Genomic DNA, 19,659 nt, shown 5'->3' on the forward strand with positions numbered 1-19,659 from the left:
TCTTCTTTCATCTTCTTTTCAATCGTATTTCCATTCCATGCTCCGATCATTAACGAAGAGTAGATTTCTTCGTCGTTCAATAACAAGATAAATTGTCTTTTCTCAAAAACAATATGAATCTTGCAGGACCATAAGCTAGCATCAAATGTTGAGATTGGAAAGAGGATAGAGAACCTTTATTTCGTTTCTAGTGACACGATTACAAATAATGTTTCTGATATATTTTTTCTTAGTTCTAAAGACAATATATCTGATAGTACTTGTTTCAATCAAACATTTAATAATTCAGTAATTGATTTTGAAATTCTTCATAAAAGATTTGGTCATCCTTCAGATCGAGTTATTATATCCATTTATCTGAATACCTTTGAAAGAAATAAACATTGTTCTTCATTTCTATTATCTAATTCAATTAGATTACCTTTTAATGATAATGTTACTAAGATCGATAAAATATTTGAATTGATTCATGTTGATTTATAGGGACCCTATCGAGAGGAGTCAATTTTAAATTGTTCTTATATGATTACCATTATTGATGACTTTTCATGATGTACTTGTATTTATCTTATTCCTCATAAGACACTTGTATTTGAATTGCAACAATTTTTTCATACTTGTTAAAAATCAATATGAAATAAATGTAAAAATAATTAGAACTGATAATGGAACTGAATTTATTAATGATAGGTATTCCAATCTTTCTAAAATTTCTTGGTATAATTAACCAAACAACATGTTCATACACTCCACAACAAAATGGAGTTGTAGAAAGAAGACATATGCATCTTGTTCAAGTAGCGAGGTCTATCATGATTGATTCTCATTTGCCTTCAAAATTTTGGGCACATTCATTACTCACTGCAACTTTTTTGATTAATCGAACACCAATGAAGAAATTTGATTAGAAAACTCCAATTTATATGCTTAATTAAACAATTTTTGATCATATATAGTTTACTTAGAGTATTTGGATGTTTATGTTATACAACTAATGTATTGCCATATAAATCAAAGTTTACACATAGAGGAAAAAATGTGTCTTTATAGGATATCACATGAATCAAAAGGGATATAATGTGTATGAACTAGAGATTGGAAATATATCAGTTTTTAGAGATGTTATCTTTCATGAGGAAATATTTCCATTTATAAAAGATGAAGTTTCATTTGATTATTCTAAAATGAAATTGAAAGATGTTCCAACTTTCTTTGATGATGAAATGGAAGATATAAGTGTGGAAGAGTTAGAACAAAATGATATATCTCGACCATCTCATGATCTTTATACTGAAAATGATTTATCTCAATCATCTCATGATCATTATACTGAAAATAATTTTCCTGAACCTGCATCTCATATTCAAAACCCTATGTCACACAAAATGACACTAAAAATGTTTTAAGGAAAAGTTCTAGAATTTCACATACACCAACATGGATGAAAGATTTTACAAACCATGCAAAAACAGTTCATTGAAGGAAGAATGTTTTTATGCCTTCAACTTTTCCATTTACTAGTGTTTGTAATAATTTAAATTATACCGAATTTTTAGGAAATATTGATCAATCACATGATCCAGTTTCATACAAACAAGCTGCAATGAATTCAGATTGGGTTGAAGCAATGAATTCAGAACTTAATGCTTTAAACAAAAACAACACATGAACTTTTACACAACTAACAAAAGGTAAAAAGCTATAGGTTGTAGATGGATTTATAAAACAAAATTTAATTATGATGGTCGTATAAATAAGTGTAAAGCACGTTTAGTGGATAAAGGATATAATCAAATTGATGGTGTAGATTTTCACCAAAGTTCTTCTCCTGTAGAAAAGAATGTAACTAGAAAAGAATGTAACTAGAAAAGAATGTAACTGTTAGATTATTATTAGCCTTGACAACTGCAAGTAAAATGCATTTACAACAGATTGATGTGAATAATGTTTTTTTGCATGGTTGTCTTGATGAAGATGTGTACATGTCTATACCTAAAGGTTTGAATTGTGAATATCCAAACCAAGTTTGTAAACTCAATAAGAGTTTATATGGATTGAAACAGTCTTCAAGACAATGGCACTTTGAAATTTCTAAAAGTCTTTTAGATATTGTTTTTTTATAATCACAAAATGATCATTGCCTATTCATTAAAAGAATAGGAGAACAAACCACTTGTTTATTACTATGTTGATGATATTTTGTTGTCAGGTAACTCCTTACAAGATATTAAATACATTAAAAACATTAAAAACATTATTGATTCTAAATATTCTATTAAGGATCTTGGCAATACTAAGTTTTTTTTAGGATTAGAAATCATACATAATGTGGATGGTATATATGTGAATCAAAGAAAATACATTTTGAATCTTGTTTCTGATCTAGGTTTGATTACTTCCAAACCAGCTGCAACTCCTATAACAAAAGGAGTAAAACTTGTTAATGATCCTATTAATGATGATTTATGTGATGTTAATCAATATAGAAGACTTGTTGGTTGGCTGTTATATTTAAACTTTAGAAGACCTGACATTGTTTATTGTGTTCAACAATTAAGTCAATTCATTAATAAATCATTTAAATCCCATTTTGAGGCTGCCAAACAAGTTGTCAAATATCTCAAAGGGACTCCATCTTTGGAATTATTTTACTCATCACATGCAAGTTTTAAATTATCTGCATATTCAGATAGTGATTGAGGATCATGTTTAGATTCTAGAAAATCATTAACAGGGTATTGTATATTTGTTGGAAATTCTCTTGTTGCTTGGAAGACAAAGAAACAACAAACTGTTTCTCGTTCTTCAGCCAAAACTGAATATCGAAGCTTGGCAGCGACCGTTTGTGAACTACAATGGCTAACATATTTGCTTATTGATCTTCAGATTAAAGTTGATTTATCAGTTACACTTTATTGTGACAACAAAGAAACTATACACATTACAGAAAATCCAGTTTTTCATGAACGAACAAAACATATCGATATTGATGGTCACGTAGTAAGAAGTCAATACAAGTCTGGTCTATTTCACTAATACATGTATAGTCTAGTATGTAGATTACAGATATCTTTACTAAATGATTTGAAACGAATCAATTTTTGAATCTTTGACACAAGCTACAATTACAAGATTTTCATCTTGAGGGTGAGTGTAGAAGTTATGTCAAAATGATTCATTAATGTTTAGTTATAATCTTGTTAGATAGTTAAACTGTTTTTGTTAATTTGTTATAACCATTAGTAATTAGTCAGAGTGGTTATAACCATGGTTAGGTTAATTAATACTAATATAAAAGTTGAGGTATAATTTATACATATATTTTGTTGAGAGACTGATTTAGACTAGGTGGAAGTTTTTTGTACTTGAAATGGATTTGTGACACTATTTATACATAATAAAATATCACAAATCCCCTATCGGAGTTTTCTCTCATTCTTGTGTTCATTGTTTACTCTTTCTGATTATCTCATTTGCACCACTTCTTGACCTTGATTCTTGTTAAATTCTCTCAAGCCTCCAAACGAAATTTTTAGAATTCGCCATTAAAGTTTCAAGTTTCTGGATTTTCGGAAATTCTGTGTAAGGTATTATCGCCTAGATTCAGGCATCTCCAAAGTTTTCCTAAGGTCTAAGGAGTGTTCTCTAACCCTTGATAAGCCTCCAAACATCCTCTATATTGAATTACCATTTTGAATTTGAATTTTTACATTTCAGTTTTGACAGTTTTGTATAATGTCTAGTTATTTGATTTTTTGATTGGGAAACGATCCTAGGATCATTTGTGAGCTTTCTATTGTGGACAAACACCATTAATCGATCTAAATCAGAAAAACCAAAATTTGAATTTGAAAAATTCAAAATTGGGTTTTCTGTTCTTGAAATATTATTGAAGAACAATCCAAAAGGCTTCCCAATATGTTTTTAATGATGTTGAGAACCTATTTGAACCGGTTCCAATCCATCGCGATCATGTTTGATCAAAATCAAAATTTTCATAAAAAATGAAAATTTTAAGTTTTTGAATTGATCAAAAGAAATTTCCAATAATGTTTTAGTTTCAATCAATCATATAAAATATAAGAAAACTATTGACAAACTCATTACACTTCATTAAAGTCTAAAACCAAAAACTCAACTTTTATATTAAAATTGTTTTGGTTAAACACATTGAGATGATTTTCATTATGATCCTGGGAGCTTTATGAAACTTCTTGATCAAAAATCTTGGCCTTAATTTTAAATTAATAATTTAACATAAAAGTTAAAAAAAAGTATTAGTATTTTTATTTAATATTGAAATTATGAAATTATATAATTTAATATATTGAAATTATTAAGTAGTATGATGTATTTTTTAAAATATTAATTTTAGATATTACTAAATCAATTAAAAAAATTGAGTATTTAAAATTTAGATTTTTTTATTTGATTAATTCAATTTTTGTTGTCTCTAAATGTTTATGTTATTGAGTACATAAAATTAGAGTTAAATATTTAAATCTTAATTTTTAGTTTTATCTAACACAATTTTTAGTCTTTTAAAAATAATGTTAATAATAATTATTTATGTAAAATAAATAGTAATTAATTATTTTATATTCTCATTCGTGAATTATGTCAATAAAAAAAAAAAAAAAGACTAAGTTGGTTCCCTTGACCAATCCTATTTCCAATAGGGATAGTTGACAATTGAATCGATTGTTTAAAGATTCAACAACAACAAGTTACACAGAAAAATAAGTAATCTCTTTAGTAAACTTTCAAAATCGAGAGTTTACGTAAAGTCGGTGGCTAATTATAAACTCGTAAAATCTAGAATTTACATGAAATTGTAAAAGTTTAATTTGAAAAAATATTAGTTATATATTATTATTAATTTTATATATAATTATCCGGTTGGAAAGAAATCAGAGAACTTTTAACAACGAAAATAAGTCGTTAAAGATTATTCACAATGCCATTATCATGACAATGTCAAAAATTAGATCTGGAAAACCAGTGGATTCGTGTGAAGATCTTATTGCCCTCATTGAAAATTTTCGAGTCAATTAGTTATTCTATTGTAATCAATTTGTACCTAACTTTTTTTTTCATGTCACGCTTTTATCATTGTGTGCTTAAACGATTTTTTTTTATTAAATGGAACATTTTTTTTTATATATAATTAATTATTTTATAACTAACCAATTTTTAAATTTTATATATTTAAATATAAAATTAATAATAAATAAATAACACTATAATTTTTTTATTTATAATATTAATTATATTAATTTATTTATTTAATTAAATAATAATTTTTTAATTTATAAATATTTTTTTTATTTTAACGTAAAATCGTAAAATCAAAATAATTTATAAACTCGTAAAATTATAAAATCTTATTATCGTAAATTTAAAATCGTAAGAGTTAACATATTTAAGAGTTTACTTAAAATCAGACTCGTTAAACTTCTCTAAAGTCGTAAGATTTTAAGAGTAAACTTAAGATTCTACTATTGGATCTTTTAGAGGAGGTGGTCTCGAGTCATGATATAACTTTTTATATATATAATTTCTTTTCTATTTTATAATTAATTTAAATTTATATATTTTAATTTTTTAAAAGTAATTTACAATGACATTACCTTTAATTCTTTATTTTTTCTCAATTTAATTCAGATTCACTTTTTAAATTAAAAGAAGAGATGCAAAATCCACATTAATTCACTTCTTTCATTATTAATTTCTCCTTTATTACTAGTTTTCAAGCACCTACCCAAGCTTTCTGGAGATGCAAAATCCACATTAATTCACTTGTTTCATTATTAATTTCTCCTTTACTACCCAAGCTTTCTTAGATCCCGTCTTAGAACTGTAGGTATATTTGATTAAGCTTATAAGCTTAGCTTATATTTTTATTTTATTTTAATATTATTTTATAATCAATATGATATATATATATATATATATGATTTTTTTATAATATATATATATATATTTATTAACTTATTTTTAAATATTAATAAATTACTTAAATTAAAAAATAATCTATTTCAAAATAAATTATATGAATATATTAATTGTTATAAAACAAAAAATTCTTTTTAAAAATAATTACATCTACAAGTTTGTTTAGTGTTTATATTTTGAGATTTTGTTTAATAATATTAAATAGTGTTATTTGTATTTTAATTTGGTTTAATTATTAAAAAATGTTTTGATTTAAAATTAAAATTTAATAAAAATAAAATTATATTTTAATATTTTAATTGATGAATTAATAAATTTAATGATTAAAATTATAGTAATATGATAAATGTTTTTTAAATCATCTCAGTCCCCTTCCATCCAGTTAACGATATTAACCTTATCTTTTGTCGTCGTAACTAAGGACTTGAAACCATTCCGCGGTAATTGATTCGAACCGAATTGATTTGTATGGTTTTTTTTCCGTTTTGACTAAGAATCGGGGCAGATTGGAGAAAACCTAAAATATGTTGATCCGGGATGATATTTATCCGAAAACCCACACACCGATCTCTAAACGTAACCGGAAAATAGATTTTTTTAATAATAGTTTATAATAATTAATATATACTTATTTAATTAATCATTACTTTTTTTCACTAAAATTTTTTTTTTTTATTATTTAATGCAATCTTAAAGTTTATATTATATTTTCAAAAATTATTATTATTAAATGTTTATTTGTTTGAGTATTTAATATTTTAAAATTATTGTTATTGAATGTTATTTTTATTTGGTATTTGATATTTTAATAATTTATAACTTATAACTAAATATATGAATTATTTTTTGTTATTATTTATATTTAAGATTAATTATTTTTCAGTTTTTAATACCACCCAAAAATATTATGAGGTGTTCGAAAATGGTCAAAAGTAGGAAAATTATTATAATTTTTATTTAAAATTATCGCCTAAGATTGAGATCGGTAGATTCGGGGCAGGTATGTTAATACAATTCCCCCGACTCAAACTGCCTCATTGCTATCCCTAGTCGTAACTACCCAAACTTTCTCATCCAAATATATTTTCACCTGAATCCCCTGTCTTACGACCACCAAGCAACGGTTTTTTCTAGTTTGACCCTAGGTTTTCCTTCACTACAGGTGAATCCCGCCCACGGCTTACCCTCGGCGATCGCCTGATGCGATTGCGATAAATTGCGGCATCATTTGTATTGTATTTTTAAACGATGTTCGCCTCCTCAAGAACTCCATAACTAGAGTAATTCAGTTATCTTATCGTTTCCACCAACTTCCATCTTCCTAAGACCAGCCGCAGCAGGGGGGCATTTGGGGTGTCATTTGGGTGTCAAAAGAGGAGGGTGGGAGGCAGGGGGCAAAAGTGGGTGTCAAATTTTGTTTGGCCCAATGAGAGGCTGCCATGTGGCAGGATAATATCTACCTTTTGATTTTAGTTTTCTTATTTTAAAAATACATTTTAATAATAATTGATCAATAAAAAAAAATTATATCAATATTTTTTATTTTTCACGATCTATAAATAGAGACTTGGTTTGTGTCATTTGGACACCAAAAAATTTCAGAAATTTTCTACCATATTATCATCCTTGTTTGTATCACCTTTCTTTTGAAATCTTCAAACTCTTTCATGGATCCTTCACAAAACTACAACTTCTTTCCAAATTACTTCCCAAATCAAGCTCAAAACCCAAATATACAACCTTCGAACCAAAACATTGAATGTCCGGAAGATCCCATGAATACTGGAATCCATCCTAATATTCCACAACAATATATGATGCCACCCAACTTTGGCATGCAATACCCGTATAACCATCATTATATGCCTTATGGCTATCCACCTATCTCTGGAAATAACTTTCATGTCGCTCATACCAACTATCCAAACAGTGAACAACCAAATAATTTAAACACACAACGTTTCAGTAGTGGTTCAACTGATATTCCCGATTTTTCTACACAAATATCTCTAGGGGATGTTGATGGGAATACCCAAACCACTTTTCTTGCTCCAACCCAACAATCAACCCGAAAATCATACGATCCTTGGAGCACGGAGGACAACAAAGCTTTACTAAATGGTTATTTCCATTTTAGTAATGATAGTGAATTGGGGAGGAACCAAAAGGGCGACACTTTCTGGGGTAAAATTGCAGAATTTGTAAATGACAAGTTTGAAGGTGAGAAACCAAGGACTGTATTACAATGCAAAAGTCATTTTTGATCCATCAATAAAAAAATCGCAAGTTTTATTGGTTATTATAGTTCAGCATGCAGAACTAAGTGTAGTGGTTGGTCCGATGATAACTACGTGGAAAAGGCTTTAGAGTTGTACCGCGATAATGAAAAGCAAAGGTTTTCCTTGTTGGAAGAGTGGAAGATGGTCCGTGACCAACCAAGATATATGGTAGGAGCAAATGAATCTGGAAGTAGTGGATCAAAGAGAAAAAGTGGAGGTTACTTGTCTTGTTTCAAGATGAATACTTAAGACGACCAAATGATGAAGACTTGCAGAGGTTACTCCAAGTTGGACAAGAGCGCGATTTTCCTGGAATGATTGGAAGTATTGATTGCATGCACTGGGAGTGGAAGAATTGTCCTAAGGATTGGCAAGGACAGTTTACTAATGGACACAAGGGCACAACAACAATTATCCTCGAGGCAGTGGCATCTTATGATTTGTGGATATGGCATGCTTTTTTTGGCATGCCCGGAACATTGAACGATATTAATGTATTAGACAGGTCACCAATTTTTGACGACATTGAGTCTGGTGAAGCTCCTACTGTGAACTTCACTGTGAATGGTCGACAATACAATCTTGCCTATTATCTTGCTGATGGAATCTATCCTAAATGGCCCGTCTTTGTCCAATCAATTCAAATGCCCCAAGGAGACAAAGCGCAGTTGTTTGCAAAACAACAAGAAGCATGCAAGAAAGATGTAGAACGTGCATTTGGGGTACTCCAAGCACGGTTTGCTATTATTCGCCAACCAGCTAGGATGTGGAATATTGATGTCCTAGGTAAAATAATGAGGGCATGCATAATTTTACATAATATGATTGTGGAGGATGAATGAGATTCGTATTCACGAAATTGGGAAAATATCGACTTCGAACGTTCGAATAATTCCGGGTCTAGTTCCTCAGGTAATGTCCAAAGAGAAGTGCTACCTCAATTTCAAGTGCATGTTTAAGGCCGATCTGAATCAAATATTCATACTAGGGCCGATCTACGTGACAAAGCACAACATATTCAATTGAAGAAAGATCTTGTCATGCACATTTGTAATAAATTTGGAACAACTCTCGATTAGAGTTTTAAAAACACTATTTAAAAAATTACCAATGTTTAGAGTGTTTGTTTTCTTCTTTGTTTTAAATAATATTTGTATGTTTGATTTATCAAGTGATGAATAATATTGTTTGTGGTTAAAAAAAATGAAATTATGTATATGTTTAAATGATGTGGAAGTGAGAGAAAGTGAAAAAGTAATTTTGATACCTTGAATAACACGCTGCTGTATGACATGTTAAAAAGTGGGTGTTAAAAGAGGTGTTAAGCTGACGTGGCAGGGTGTTAAATGAAAATTTTTGACACCCTGCTGTGGGTGGTCTAAGAAGAATCAAACATCAGGAATTCAAAGTCACAGATCGGACGAAGCTAAGGTACATGAAGATTCCGTATGACAGAGATGCCCATTGTAGATTCTTTTGAGAACAGTTGAAACATACTTTGTACATAAATATTTTATCCCATTTAGATGCATTTTTAAGATTAATTTTTAATATTTAAATTAACCAGTTAAATTAACATAAAAAAATATAACAGGAAGAAAAGACAAAACATAATAGCAAAATTGACATTAAAGAATAGTGACATTAAATTTATATCTGTTCTATTGGACAAATTATAATATCGAATTTAAATTTGGTAAACATTTATTTGACCTCTTTTAATATGTGATTTTATGTCTATTTTACTATTAATGATATACATTTATTAAATTATTAGTAAAATAGATATAAAATGACCTATTAAAAAGATTATAAGATATTCTTAAAATTTAAGAAAAAAAAATTCACTATAAATCTTATTTTTCAAAGATTTCATTATTAACTACAATGACCATTAATCTTTAATCTTAAAAAATTTCACATTTTCCTCAATTCACTTAATTCGAATTCACATATTTCATGAGATCTTATCTTTCAAATTCACATATTTCATGAGATCTTATCTTTCAAAGCCATTCTTCGCACCCCTATTCCCTCAACTCTCTAATTCCACATTTCCTTAAATTCACATAATTTGAATTAACATAATTCACTTTCATCTTCAAATTCGCACCACCATTTCATCAATCTCTAATTGAAATTCATATATTTCATCATATCTTATCCTTCTAGAATTCCACTATTAAATTTCCTTTCAATTTCTTTAAATTCGAATTCACATATTTCATTATATCTTCTTTCAAAGCCTTCAAAGATTTCATTCTATAATTTACACTACCATTCCCTCAATCCATCTATTTCAAATTCTCATTATTAACACCACCATCAAATTCATACAATCGTTCCCTCATTCTTTCTAATTCTCATTATTAACATCACCCTCAAATTTACACCATAATTTTATTATACAAACTCTAAAATTTACACTAAGTGAGACTCGAAATCATTCCTTCTAATTCTCATTATTAACATCGATCACCCTCAAATTTACACCATAATTTTATTATACAAAATTTAAAATTTATACCAAGTGAGACTTGAAATCTTATTCTAGAGTTTGAAATGTTAATCATTTAATCATTGGACCACTTGTGATTGTTAAGTTTAATTTATAATTTTATGTATGCATATATATTTAATCATTTTATTAAATAATAATAAAAATATAATTAAATAAATAATATATATAGAGAGAATATATAAAAAGTAGTAATTTTTATATTATAAAATAATTAATACAAATAAAATAATTATACTTTATATATATATTTAATTTATTTAAAAAATTAAATTAAGAAAAAAAAGTTAAAATAATAATATATCTAATAAATATGGAGATAAGTTAAAAATATTCTAATTTAAATTAAAAAACATTAAAAATTAATTTAATAAATATGGAGAGAGAAAATATGTTAATACAAATTATAGACAAATAATTAAATTAGATTAATTTATTTTTATTTAAATATATTATAAATTAATTTTTAATTAAATTGTTATATATATATATATAAATATTTAATATATAATTATTTATTTATTGGAAAAAATATAATTAAAAAGAAAATCAAAAATTTTGAAATTCTATTTATTAAGGAAAAATTACCTGGGCGACCCTCTAATTACTCTTATCGCTTACTTTTAACCCTCAAATTAATTTTTAAAACAATTCTCCCCTTCAACTTTTAAAAAGGTCACCAATGAACTTTCCGTTAACTTTTTGGTTAAACATAACGGGTTAAACTTAAAATATTATTTTTTATATATTATATTTAATCATTAATTTTTATATTTATATAATTATTAAATTTCTTTTATATTTATATATAGACGAAATATATATATATATCATTTTTTATCTATACGTATCATTTCTCTAGGAAAGAGAAAAAGGAAGCGACGATTTCGGCCGTGGTTACAAAGTGAGTTATGATTGAAAGAAAATTCTATTTTAATGCGTTGTCGAACACAGAATTAGGGATTGAGAGAGGAATTGTTAAAAAGGAAAGAATGAGAATGAGGAAGAGACCTAAAAGATGTGAGATTAATGGAGAGAGTAAAGCCACCAATGGTCGCGAATCCATTTTTTTTATCAGAGTTTTGGTTTCTTTAGAGAATCTGCGATTTCAGAGGAAGAGGAAGAGGAAGAGGAAGAGGAAGAGGAAGAGGAAGAGAGAACCAATTTCAAATTTACCTAAATCTCGAGACGAGACATAGAGGATTAGTGCCCGTCATTTCTTTTCTCATATTTTATCTATATATAAAAGAGGAAAATAATTAAAATAATTTAGGGATAAATATGTATAGATAAAAATAAATGATATATATATATATATATATATATATATATATATATATATATATATATATATATTCTATATAAAAGAGATTTAATAATTATATAAATATAAAAATTAATGATAAAAAAATAAATATATATATAAGCGATTTAATAATTATATAAGTGATTTTATTAATGATTTTTCACAACTAATTATTTATTTATTATATTCATATCCATTAACTTAGGGAGTTTAAATTTAAATGAATCAACTCTATTCATTTTGTTTAAAAATAATCAAATTATTCACCAGCTAATTCTTGCAAATCTAGAATTATAGTTTAATAGATATATACATATAATAAAGGGAAAGAATGTCAATTTTATCACTGAACTATAATGGAATATTCACATATATATCATTAAACTAATTTTTGTTCGCTTATACCACTGAAGTTGAGATTAATATTCATCTATGTCACTACTCCACAAAACCTCTAACCCCGTTAAGTTTCTGTTAAATGAGATGAAAGGTAAAATTGACATGTCATCTTTTTTTAATTAATATATATATGGTGGGCTTGACATGTTATCTTTTTTAATTAATATATATTATATATATTTTTATTTATTTTAAATTCTAAATAATAAAACATTTACAAAGTCATTAATAATTTATCTTTCCTGCCCTAATTAATTAAGTCCAACATTTTTCTTCTCCCGTTCTTCTTCTTCAAAGGATTCGATTTCTCAAATAAAGGAACCGAATGAAGACTGACGAGTTAGCGGGAGAATTGAAGACTTATTTCTGGAATATTGTTTTTGTTCTCTTCCTATATATGCTTCCTTATCTACTTTTGTTTATTTTGAACTTTGTTTGAGACGGGTCGAAGTAAGAAAAAAAAGTTGAGGTCTAAGGTTCGGCTAAATGTCAAAGTTGGTCATGGTAGGGTTCTGAAATCAAAATCTCATCTCCCATTGCCCTCAATTCTCTCGCTATCTCGCTAACTCGTCAGTCTTCCTTCGATATCTTTATTTGAGAAATCGAATCTCTGAAGAACAAGAATCGGAGAAGAAGAATAGCGGGCTTAGTTAATTAGGGTAGGAGAGGGAAATTATTAATGACTTCATAAATATTTTATTATTTAGAATTTTAAATAAATAAAAAAATATATAATATATATTAATTTAAAAAGATGACATGTCAATCCCACCATATATTAATTAAAAAAAGATGATATGTCAATTTCACATTTCATCTCATTTAAAAGAAATTTAATGGAGTTAGAGGTTTGGTGAAATAGTGACATAGATGAACATTAATATTAATTTCAGTGGTATGAGTGAACAAAAATTAGTTCAATGATATATGTTAATATTCCATTATAGTTCAGTGATAAAATTGACATTCTTACCTATAATAAAGTATAAAGGTTCTCATAAGAAAAAGTTATAACAGTGAATAAAAATAAATATATAATATATATTAATTTTAAAAAGATGACATATCAATTACACAAATCATCATTTAACGAAAAACTTGACAGGTTAGATGTTTTTGTTCAGTAGTGACATAGATGAACATTAAACTCAACTAAAGTGGTATGAATGAACAAAAATTAGTTCAGTGATATACGTGAATATTCTGTTATAGTTCAAAGATAAAATTGATATTTTTTCTTTAAAAAAAAAAAAAAATATATATATATATATATATATATATATATATATATATATTCTCAAAATAAAAGAGTTCCTTAAAATTACAATACCATTAACATCTGCAAGCAATTGAAGCACACAGTATATATAAGTCATTATCCATTTGATGCGGCCACCTGCCGTTGCTCATCTCACTTAGCTGTAAGCACACAAGCAATTCGAATATCCCATGTCCATGCAAACATGAAACATGGCATCAAAACTGCATGCAATCATCATCCAATACTCCCCCTCCCCCTTATAAATTCCCCATCTCTCTTCCCTTAATTCTCATCCAACAATTAATACTCAGAGAGCGCCATGAACACTTCACTGCTCTCTCTCTCCTTCCTCCTCATCATCTTCTTGGGCACTGTCTCCGCCAGGAGCAGGGGACAGTCTGAACATGGCTTTAGCCAAGAAGACCAGGCACAGTGCCAACTTCAGAGGCTCAATGCCCAAGAACCCACATTTAGAATCCAGGCCGAGGCCGGCGAGTCCCAGATCTGGGACTGGAAGGATGATCAGTTCCGCTGCGCCGGAGTTGTCGCCGCCAGGCATACTATTAACCCACGTGGACTCTTCCTGCCTTCCTACTCCAACGCCCCTCTCCTCATGTACATTGTAAAAGGTAACGGTATGTCTGGAGTTTTGATGCCTGGATGCCCAGAGACATTCCAATCATCCCAGGAATCCCAGCAGCAGGATGATGAGAAATCCACTAGGTTCCACGACCAGCACCAAAAGATCCGACGATTCCGACAAGGAGACGTCATTGCCATCGGCGCCGGCTGGACCCACTGGTGCTACAACGACGGTAACGAGGATGTGGTAGCCATAGTCGTTGAGGATACCGGCAATAACCTAAATCAGCTCGACCAAAACCCACGCGTAAGACAGACGTCGGACAGAACATAATTTATTCTAGATAGATAAAAATTAATTAGTATATCTATGTATGTATGTATGCAGAAATTCTTCCTCGCTGGAAACCCACAACAAGGATTCGGAGGGGCAGAACAACAGGGGAGAGAAAAATACTACCAGGCCCACCAGAAAGGCGAGAAGCAGAACGCCGGCAACGTCTTCCATGGAATCGAGGAGGAACTTCTGGTTCAGATTTTCGGAATAGACAGAGAGACAGCCAGGAAGCTTCGCGGAGAAGACGATAAGAGAGGTCACATTGTCCGCGTGGAACAGGGCTTTCAAGTCATCAGCCCACCATCGAGGAGGGAGGAGCAAGAAAGAAGATTCGACAACAACGGCTTGGAAGAAACCGTTTGCTCTACCAAGTTAATCGAGAACATCAACGACCCTTCCCGCGCCGATATCTTCAACCCACAGGCCGGCAGGTTCAATACCCTAACCAGCTACGACCTACCCATTCTCAAATCCTTGAAATTAAGCGCAGAGAGAGGGGTTCTTTACAGGGTAAGTATACTATTTATTTATTTATTGAATCGCCTAAACTAAACTAAATGATAAATCTAACTATTTGACTACAACAGAACGCACTGGTGAGTCCTCACTATAAGCTAAACGCACACAGCATTCTATACTGTACGAGAGGAGACGCTAAGATTCAGATAACTGACCAGAGCGGCAGCTGCGTGTTCGATGAGGTGGTCCGTGAAGGACAGATGGTGGTGGTCCCGCAGAACTTCGTGATGGTTAAACAAGCCGGTGAACAGGGATTCGAATGGGTTGCCTTCAGGACCAATGACGTCGCCATGCAAGGAACCCTAGCAGGACGGACGTCGGCCCTTCGCGGCCTTCCCGCCGACGTGATTGCGGCTTCTTACCGTGTTTCAAGGGAACAAGCCATGAGGTTGAAGACCAACCGGGAGGAGACTTTGATGTTTGAGTCCAGGTCCCGTTCCCCCAGAGTGGCGGCGGCTTAATTAAATCCTAGTACTTAAAACTACGTACCAAATAAATAAATAAATAATATAGATCGAGCACATAAAAGGATTTTCAGCATTATTTTTCAATTTTAGCTTCCTTTTTATGAGATGAGATATATGTCATTGAACTAGATGATAAATAACACTTTGAAGAGAAGAGGTAATAATTTGCTCTTAAGATTACTTGTTGTTTTTGTCTTTCTCAGCTGCATACAACTCATCTGTCTCTTCCTATAACCCTTATTAATTAGCATGACAGAATATATAATGACATGTTATGATTGATGAAAGATTTCCCATTTTAGAATATTATAAAGTAAGACATTAATCCAGTTCAGACCAGACTATTTTTTGTCACATTAAAGGAGGAGAGGTTCAAACCACTGCCATGTTCCTATGGACCAATCAAGTAGTGGGTATGTTCCTATGGACCAATTAAGGACTGGGTTGTTGAAAGAAGAGATATCCGAAATTTAAATTTACTTCACTTCATTTTACGTTACCAGGTGTAAAAAACATAATTATGTTTTTACATGTGTTTTACAATATAAAACTGAATAAAGTTTGACTGTAAAACTGAATGAAAAACTGAATGAAGCATCATTTTGACTATTTAAATAAAATATACTAATTATTTTATTTATAAATTTATTTGTAATATATTTAAATTAATTTTTTTGAATTATTTTATAATTTATATAATTATATATATATGTAAACATATTAAAAATAATTCTGTATAAGATATTTAAATAAATTTGTAAAAAAAATATTTTAAAATTTATTTATAAAATATTTAAATGAATTTATTTTAATTATTTTATATAATTATATTATATATATATATATAATATATATATAACAACATATTAAAAAATGTCTTATAATTATAATATTGAAATAACAAAAATAATAAAAAAAAAAAACTCAAATAACATTATAACTTACCTTATCTTATCATTCTGCACTTTCCATTCCAATGTTTGTATGTTATAAACCTTCTAAATTTTAATTTTTATTTAAGTCTAAAATTTATGATAATTTTTTTTTATAATGAAACTCGAAATTTGAATCCTTGTTATATAAGTTTCTAACCACTCACTATCATAATTTAACTATTTAAGATTATTCAAAAATGTAAAGACTTGGTTAGAACCTCTCCCAGATGGAAGCTTGCCAAATATTAACATCCGGGAAGCTATATTACAGATCTTACAAGATGTATGTATGAACTTGCGTATAATTCAAAATATTATTTTGTCAAAATAATGAATATGTTTATATTGTCTTTTTTGGACAGTTTCCAATTGATTTAGAGCAGTCTGGCATAAGGGATCAACTAAAGAAGAGTGGTCTTGGAAAGGTCAGGCTTCATTTTGTATTCTGTGGGAATATTTATGAGTGATAACTCAAATTAAGTTTAAAAATTTGTCTTTTTTTAATAAGCTATATATGATTAAGAAAATTCATTAAAACACAACTTTAACTCGAAAAATTAATTGAATTGCATCATTTTTTTTAATAGTTAACTTATGAGACTATGACTTAGTTCCATAAGGTTTGCAGCTAAACAAACATACTTAATAAAATTAGTTGGTTAAAATATGGTACTTATACTATTAAGATGTAAGTATGTGACTTATATATAGTATTTGCATTTTATTTTTAAAATTTAACTGTTTTATTAATATGGGTGGGTTAACCAATAATCCGATCAAATATCTATTTAGTCTCATTTATATTCAAATTAATCATTCGACCGATAAATTCGAATTAAACATCATTATATATACAATATATATGATTATAAGGATAAAAGATTTTTTTACTTAAATTTTTTTTTGGCATTTATTTTCAAAGACTTTACTGGTTCAATCATTACCAAATTTGTTTTTTTTTTCTATATAGGTGATTATGTTTTTATCGAAGTCAGATGAAGAGATCATGTCCAACAAAAGACTTGCAAAGGAACTACAGGTTGATAAATGGGTAATTGTTTTATTTTCCCATTTATCATTTTTGTCTTTATTCTTTATTGCAATGTCATTTTTCTCATAAATTTGTCTTGAAAATACATGTTTGCACAAATCTATATTACTACTGACTAACTTCACCCATTAATGTGGTTCTTACAAGAGTATTGAAGTAATAGTTTGAGGTCTCGGTTTAGATTCTGAATGAAAACACCTTGATTGATTAAAGTTAAAGTTCAAAGCAGTGATGATTACCCTCCTATTACTAACCAATATCCTTAATGGAGTGCAGTGTCGATCAATATTCAATAACAACGCAAGATTTGAAGACAGGAAGAAGTACGGGGATGAGAGGATTCCATCTCGGAAGTCATCTAAAAAGTAGGGCTGTTATTCGATTAATTATGAATTTTTATTTGTTTTTTATATAAAATTTAGCTTATGTAATATATTTGAAAATGTTTTTGACAGGACAAGAATGAAATATAGGGATGATGATATTAACTTTGCTGAACTACCAAAGTAGGAATTTCATTGCTACTTACATATCTTTTCTTGCATGCATTTTCATTAAACTAAATTCTATTGGTTAAACTTGCAGGGGTCAAAATTCAAGACACTCATCCTCTCGGAATCATGTTTCAAGGCCTGAGGCAATGCCAATGGACTTTGTTGTTCGCCCACCATCTAAAGTTGACCCTGATGCAATAAGGGCTCGTTCTAAGCATGTTGTTCGAGATCATATACAACTTAAGGTTTATTTTTTACTCTTTTTATCATGTTTTTTTTAATTAAAGGAGAACTAGCTTGACACCCCAAAACCATAGCTCCTCGCCACAAAAGGATTAAGCACATAATCCACAAACACACTTAACCATTTAACCACACGCAGAATTTTCCGTCTAACGGGCTCGAACCCATAAGCTCTCAGGAAGATGGAGGATATCCACATCTTGTTACTGCTAGGCTAGAAGAGAGGATTATTTTATCAAGTTTACCAAAGCTAATATGAGTATCAGAATTTGAAACTAAATTTAGTCTTATATAGATTCAAAATATATATAAGATGGGCGCATTATTAAATTTATGCAGATGCAAAAGAAGTGGAAGGAGTTGAAAGCACCTAAAATGAAACAACTGCAGGCCACAAAGCTAAGTGTGGAAGGCCGTGGAATGGTCTTTTAAGCCAACCACATTGCTTGTTCATGAACTATTCTTATTTATGGATTATTTGGATTTTGTTGAATAAATTGATTGATAGTTATGACTTGTGAACTTAAAATGGTATGGTTCATAACTTATAAAACAATGTCCTAAAACTATTTGGATGTTTATCTTAATTAAATAATGTTGACTGTATGCTCTTTCTTTATTTTTTTTATGTTTTTTAGGCCTATGATTTGTTTGTCTATGTACTTTGAATTCTTTTTTAAAATGCTTTTATCAATAGAATGATACTTTGAATTCTTTTTTAAATGATTTTATATTGGATTTTCGATGTCATTTCGTCCTTATTTTCAATTTTTTGGTGTAGTCGTTTTATTTCTATATAGATATAAATTAGGGTAATAGCTATATTGTTACGGTAGTAGTTATTTTGATCCTTGTACATTATATTTTGTTTGATATAATTTCATTTACACTAATTTCTTAAAAAAACTCTTTGTACATTATGTTTTGTTTGAAATATCTTCCTCACACTAACATGTTTATAAACTTCATTATACATTTATTTTTGTTTAATTTTACTCTATTATATCATAACTTATTTTTATAGCTAGACACACAATGTGGTTATGTGTAATTACAATTTTTTTTATAATTAAAACAATATTATTATAACTTTATTTTGATTTCTGTTATTATTATTATTATTATTTAATTACAATCTTGAATTTTTTAACTTAATTTTAAATTTTATTAAATTCAAAACAATATATTTTAAATAAATTATATAAATTAATTAGTTTCAACCATTTTTAAATAAAATAAAAAATAAGAAAAATAATATCATTATACTAAAAATATACCTAATAATGGATAGTTGATATTATTTTTTAAGGTTC

The 19,659-nt window shown here is 28.8% G+C and overlaps 4 protein-coding genes across 4 annotated transcripts; all 4 read left to right on the forward strand.

Annotated features, from left to right (window-relative positions):
• The first annotated feature begins 7,537 nt into the window (after window positions 1-7,537).
• Window positions 7,538-8,431, forward strand: LOC124928558. Its single transcript, XM_047468797.1, has 2 exons — window positions 7,538-8,175; window positions 8,261-8,431. Exons 1-2 carry the CDS (start codon window positions 7,623-7,625, stop codon window positions 8,320-8,322), a joined length of 615 nt encoding a protein of 204 aa, XP_047324753.1. The 5' UTR covers window positions 7,538-7,622; the 3' UTR covers window positions 8,323-8,431.
• LOC124930499 lies at window positions 8,376-9,076 on the forward strand. Its single transcript, XM_047470837.1, has 2 exons — window positions 8,376-8,451; window positions 8,502-9,076. The coding sequence occupies exons 1-2, from the start codon at window positions 8,376-8,378 to the stop codon at window positions 9,074-9,076; spliced, it is 651 nt and encodes a 216-aa protein (XP_047326793.1).
• A 4,946-nt stretch (window positions 9,077-14,022) lies between these two features.
• On the forward strand, window positions 14,023-15,617 carry LOC124930500 (11S globulin seed storage protein 1-like). Its single transcript, XM_047470838.1, has 3 exons — window positions 14,023-14,607; window positions 14,689-15,147; window positions 15,225-15,617. The coding sequence occupies exons 1-3, from the start codon at window positions 14,038-14,040 to the stop codon at window positions 15,615-15,617; spliced, it is 1,422 nt and encodes a 473-aa protein (XP_047326794.1). The 5' UTR covers window positions 14,023-14,037.
• A 1,168-nt stretch (window positions 15,618-16,785) lies between these two features.
• LOC124930501 (protein IWS1 homolog 1-like) lies at window positions 16,786-18,605 on the forward strand. Its single transcript, XM_047470839.1, has 7 exons — window positions 16,786-16,845; window positions 16,921-16,983; window positions 17,529-17,609; window positions 17,886-17,974; window positions 18,065-18,115; window positions 18,195-18,348; window positions 18,486-18,605. Exons 1-7 carry the CDS (start codon window positions 16,786-16,788, stop codon window positions 18,603-18,605), a joined length of 618 nt encoding a protein of 205 aa, XP_047326795.1.
• The last annotated feature ends 1,054 nt before the right edge of the window (window positions 18,606-19,659 follow it).

Source organism: Impatiens glandulifera, chromosome 3, assembly GCF_907164915.1.
Source record: "Impatiens glandulifera chromosome 3, dImpGla2.1, whole genome shotgun sequence".
NCBI classification, from domain to species: Eukaryota; Viridiplantae; Streptophyta; class Magnoliopsida; order Ericales; family Balsaminaceae; genus Impatiens; species Impatiens glandulifera.

Excerpts from the sequence above, each read along its gene's own strand:
- LOC124928558 (XM_047468797.1), top strand. The coding sequence starts at position 7,623 with ATGGATCCTTCACAAAACTACAACTTCTTTCCAAATTACTTCCCAAAT. Across the intron at positions 8,176-8,260 it reads TGTAAATGACAAGTTTGAAG|TTCAGCATGCAGAACTAAGT; the intron begins GTGAGAAACCAA and ends TGGTTATTATAG.
- LOC124930499 (XM_047470837.1), top strand. The coding sequence starts at position 8,376 with ATGGTCCGTGACCAACCAAGATATATGGTAGGAGCAAATGAATCTGGA. Across the intron at positions 8,452-8,501 it reads ATCAAAGAGAAAAAGTGGAG|ACTTGCAGAGGTTACTCCAA; the intron begins GTTACTTGTCTT and ends CAAATGATGAAG.
- LOC124930500 (XM_047470838.1), top strand. The coding sequence starts at position 14,038 with ATGAACACTTCACTGCTCTCTCTCTCCTTCCTCCTCATCATCTTCTTG. Across the intron at positions 14,608-14,688 it reads AGCTCGACCAAAACCCACGC|AAATTCTTCCTCGCTGGAAA; the intron begins GTAAGACAGACG and ends GTATGTATGCAG. Across the intron at positions 15,148-15,224 it reads AGAGAGGGGTTCTTTACAGG|AACGCACTGGTGAGTCCTCA; the intron begins GTAAGTATACTA and ends TGACTACAACAG.
- LOC124930501 (XM_047470839.1), top strand. The coding sequence starts at position 16,786 with ATGGAAGCTTGCCAAATATTAACATCCGGGAAGCTATATTACAGATCT. Across the intron at positions 16,984-17,528 it reads AGAAGAGTGGTCTTGGAAAG|GTGATTATGTTTTTATCGAA; the intron begins GTCAGGCTTCAT and ends TTTTCTATATAG. Across the intron at positions 18,349-18,485 it reads GAGATCATATACAACTTAAG|AATTTTCCGTCTAACGGGCT; the intron begins GTTTATTTTTTA and ends AACCACACGCAG.